Genomic DNA, 3,975 nt, shown 5'->3' on the forward strand with positions numbered 1-3,975 from the left:
AGACACAATATAATCATGATAATTAGAGTAACCTAGACACAATATAATCATGATAATTAGAGTAACCTAGACACAATATAATCATGATAATTAGAGTAACTCTAGACACAATATAATCATGATAAATAGGATAAATATCCTAACAAGTACAAAAGGTAACGTGATACAGATTGATGCTAACTTATGGCAAAGATGATCATTCAACATAGCTTCAAAAATATTGTCAACTTAAATTTGACCAAGCCAAATGTAAAAGAGCAGTGTCAATCAACAAGCAATCTGTGTGATTTGATGCTTTGTTTATCCAAATTGACATTTATTATTACTAGTTTTCATTTGACTAATTTTAAACAGAATTTTTGCTCTTTGAAAGACAAGGGAATTTCAAATTTAACTTTCATCACTTATATACTCTAGAAAATAGCTTTTCTGCAAATAAAATATCAGTGATTCTTATTCAAAACGTTTGACTATCACTGACCATCTAGTATGCTTTTATAACTCCGAAGCTCAATACCCTTTCACAGTAAGTTAAATAAAAGAAATGTACAAAAAAGGTTAAAATTCAAGGGAAAAAGGTAGACTGGGTAGTGATAGCAGCATGTTAGATAAGAAATATATTGTAATATCTACCTGATGTCTAAGATGACGAATAAACTCCTCAAAATTGGCACGCCAAAGAATTTCCTCCTCTTTTTCTGCACCATATGACTTAAAAATTACTTGTATGAAAAATTTTGTTAACTGAAAACTTCTAAGTTGATCTGACCACAAAAGATGACAATAGTCCTACCATCATTCTGTTGAATGCTACCAATTTCATCATCATCAGAATTTGTTTCTCTGTCAACATTAGGTTTCATATCAGCGGTGAATGAAAATCTGATTGCATCCCCAGGCACTGCTGCTTCTACAACACGTTGCTCTAATGTCTCATGTGCTTCAAATATCTGAAAGGCATACATTACAAAGTTTAAAGTGATTTTAGAAAACTCTATTATCCAGCTTCCAAGAGTGAACACATTGCTGTTGCAACTTCGATAAAATGGTAACAAAGAATATTTGTGAATTTTCAACTTAATAGCACTTATTTGACTAAGCATCTTAAACAACAAGCAATAAATGAAGGATCATCGTGCATACAAAAATCAACAATTAATTGGTAAATTGATCTCACTATATGTTAGAGATCCCATATCGACTAGGATATAATTAAATCAAAGGGAAAAAAGCTTCACTATTCCTCAACAAAGATGTTACAGGAACCCCATTAGAAATCTCACCTGCTCACACCCAATAGACAGCAAATGCCTCTCACCCCAAACCATTAACCAAAGATCACCCAACTTCCTAAAGAAATTGACCTGAGTGAGCAGTTATTTACCTTGGCAGACTTAGCACCCCGCTTCCTAGTAGTAGTTTCTTTAAATGAGGTGGAAACAACTGGCTCAGGGACAGGGCAGCGTTCGACAAGTCGAGCTGTTAAAAGCTTACTCAGTATCTCTCGTACAACTTTTGTATCCACGGCATTTTCTGCAAGGATATCATTTAAAATAAAATAATTTGAAAGGATTTATGATTTTGCAAGATCCAGGTGAGCTCAACCATGTTTTGAATACAGTAATTTCCACATATCATTCAGAGTCAATTATATGTTTGATTAAAATGAATATCCTGCTCAATTATAGGCCTGGTAATATATCACCCTTTAACATGATTTAGAAAGACTCGTATAGTTTTTTGTGTATCATTAACTCTAACTATAACCCAATTAAGCCTTCTCTTCATGTACAACAAATTTAGTAAGTTGTGTAAGATGTACCACAGTTATAACCCAACCCAAAACAGACCACAATGCTAGTACATGTACTTTGATCCACTCCAAACATACCTTTTGTTTTCATAGTTTTAAAAATTATCTGCAGTTCCCTCATCTGATTCACAAAAAGGAATTATGACTAAACCACATATGATTTAGTCGTTAGGTTACACAAATCTTAAAAGAAAATATGTGCGGATTTGTGTAAAAAATATCTTTTGTTATAATTAAATCAACAAATATAAGCAAAACAGCATTCGACCTATCAAGTGCATCATAAAACACTTGCCTTTCCCTTGACTTGCTCTGTCAACCATTTGTTTCAGGGTAAGCCTACCATCGCGAAGCAAACCATCAAGAAGTTCAACACACTGCAAAACAAGCGAAAAATACTGGGCATTCTAAGTCATAAAAGGAAAAGCTTCAAAGAAACCAATAAGGATCAAACCGACTTCTTCATCAAGCTTCCGCGACACAGTCTCCAAGAATTTGGAAAACCTCAATCGATGGATTATGTTATCAAACAACACCAAGTACTGAGTTCTAACTCTCAATCTGTCTACATCATCATCTGCATTCATAATAATTCAGAACATTATAATTGGCAAACCACGCCCTAATGAGAAGTATTCGTTGCAAACATTACCACTACAGCTAGGAAGTCCGTTTTTTAAAAATGATTTTACTCCAACATGTTTATTGCAAGTAAACAATGATAATTAAAAAGAAAAAGAAAAGCAAAAAAAGAACACAACAAAGGAATTAAACAAAAAAAGAGTGCTATGATACCGTCAACGTCAGGAGCAAATGCTTGGCAACAATTGTGTTGAACTAAGACGAGTAGGGAGTTCTTAACTTGGTCCTTAGTAAGCTCCGAGTAGCGAACCAATTGATCCAAAGTGAGGGCTCCATGACTAAATAGATTTTTGCATACTTTCTGCACACACAATTTCAATATCAATGCCGATGCAAAATAAATCAGAGAAACGCAAAAGTGAGAGAATTACAGCGACGAGATTGCCGAAGTGGTTAGTGATGAGGTGGACGGCCAATTTGATGCCGAACTGTGTAACCATTTTCTTGAGAGAGAAAACGGCGAAGAACCGAGAAATTTGAGAATAATACAGAAGAGAAAGGCGCGGGAAGAAAGGGATTTAGGGATTTTTAGAGTTCAGTATTCGCAAATTTAATTTAGGGATTTAGGCATTTAATATTTAATGAGTATCCCCTCTCTCATACAGCAGGAAAAATTTTTAAAGAAAACTTAGAGTTTCCTTCTTGGCGTAGAGAGGAACGAAGACTGAAGAGTATCGAATACGGATTTCTTAATATTTTACAGTAGTTACGGCACCATATCTCGAATTGGATCGGTCACTTACACTTATTATAAATCCTATAAGGGGGTTACTCCTTGTACCTCCCCAATTCCAACCCCCACTCCCCAATTTTTTTGGATATTTTTTTAAATACAAAATTAACCTTTATGTATTTTTTATTTTTACCGTTTTATCCCTATTTACTAAATTTAACCTACCCTACTTCTTTTAAAACACACAGAGATTCCTCTCCTTCGTATTCCCACCCCCACTCTCACCAAAGCTTTCATTTTTGAAATGCTCTCTGCAGGCACGGAGGGTACTGGTGCGGCAGGTGTTGCGGCGGTGCGGGGCGGTGGTTCTTGCTTCGACAGGTTAGTTTCTTTAAATTTCTTCTTTCTTTTTTTTAAACGTATGTAATGTGTAGGATTTGGTAGCTTTATTTGTTGATATCTGGTTGGTGTGTTTGTTGAGATTGGTCTGCTGTTGAGTTCAGTTGAGTTTTGTGTCATCTCTATGTTGTGTGCATTGAGGAAGAAGACGTCGACGGATGTCGACATCCGTTTTCTACAAAGTAAACTAATAAAAACAAATCTTAAAAAATAAGACTAATAAAATAAAAATCTAATAAAAACAAATCCTAAAAAATAAAACTAATAAAAACAAATCTTAAAATATAAATCTTAAAAAAATAAAACTAATAAAAACAAATCCTAAAAAATGAAACTAATAAAAACAAATCTTTAAAAAATAAACTAATAAANCCTAAAAAATAAAACTTATAAAAACAAATCTTAAAATATAAATCTTAAAGAAATAAAACTAATAAAAACAAATCCT

At 33.7% G+C, this 3,975-nt stretch overlaps 1 protein-coding gene across 1 annotated transcript in view; it reads right to left on the minus strand.

Annotated features, from left to right (window-relative positions):
* Positions 1-3,146, minus strand: part of LOC106769808 (DNA-directed RNA polymerase III subunit rpc3) — an 8,307-nt gene extending 5,161 nt beyond the window's left edge. Inside the window, exons 1-7 of the mRNA XM_014655576.2 lie at positions 2,827-3,146; positions 2,609-2,756; positions 2,272-2,390; positions 2,109-2,190; positions 1,385-1,533; positions 794-950; positions 634-698 (exon numbers count right to left, since the gene is read on the minus strand). Coding sequence (XP_014511062.1) covers positions 634-698; positions 794-950; positions 1,385-1,533; positions 2,109-2,190; positions 2,272-2,390; positions 2,609-2,756; positions 2,827-2,895 — 789 coding nt within the window. The 5' untranslated portion in view covers positions 2,896-3,146. The remainder of the gene's footprint in view (positions 1-633; positions 699-793; positions 951-1,384; positions 1,534-2,108; positions 2,191-2,271; positions 2,391-2,608; positions 2,757-2,826) is intronic.
* Between the last annotated feature and the right edge of the window lie 829 nt (positions 3,147-3,975).

This window comes from Vigna radiata, chromosome 8 (genome assembly GCF_000741045.1).
Source record: "Vigna radiata var. radiata cultivar VC1973A chromosome 8, Vradiata_ver6, whole genome shotgun sequence".
Lineage (NCBI taxonomy): Eukaryota > Viridiplantae > Streptophyta > Magnoliopsida > Fabales > Fabaceae > Vigna > Vigna radiata.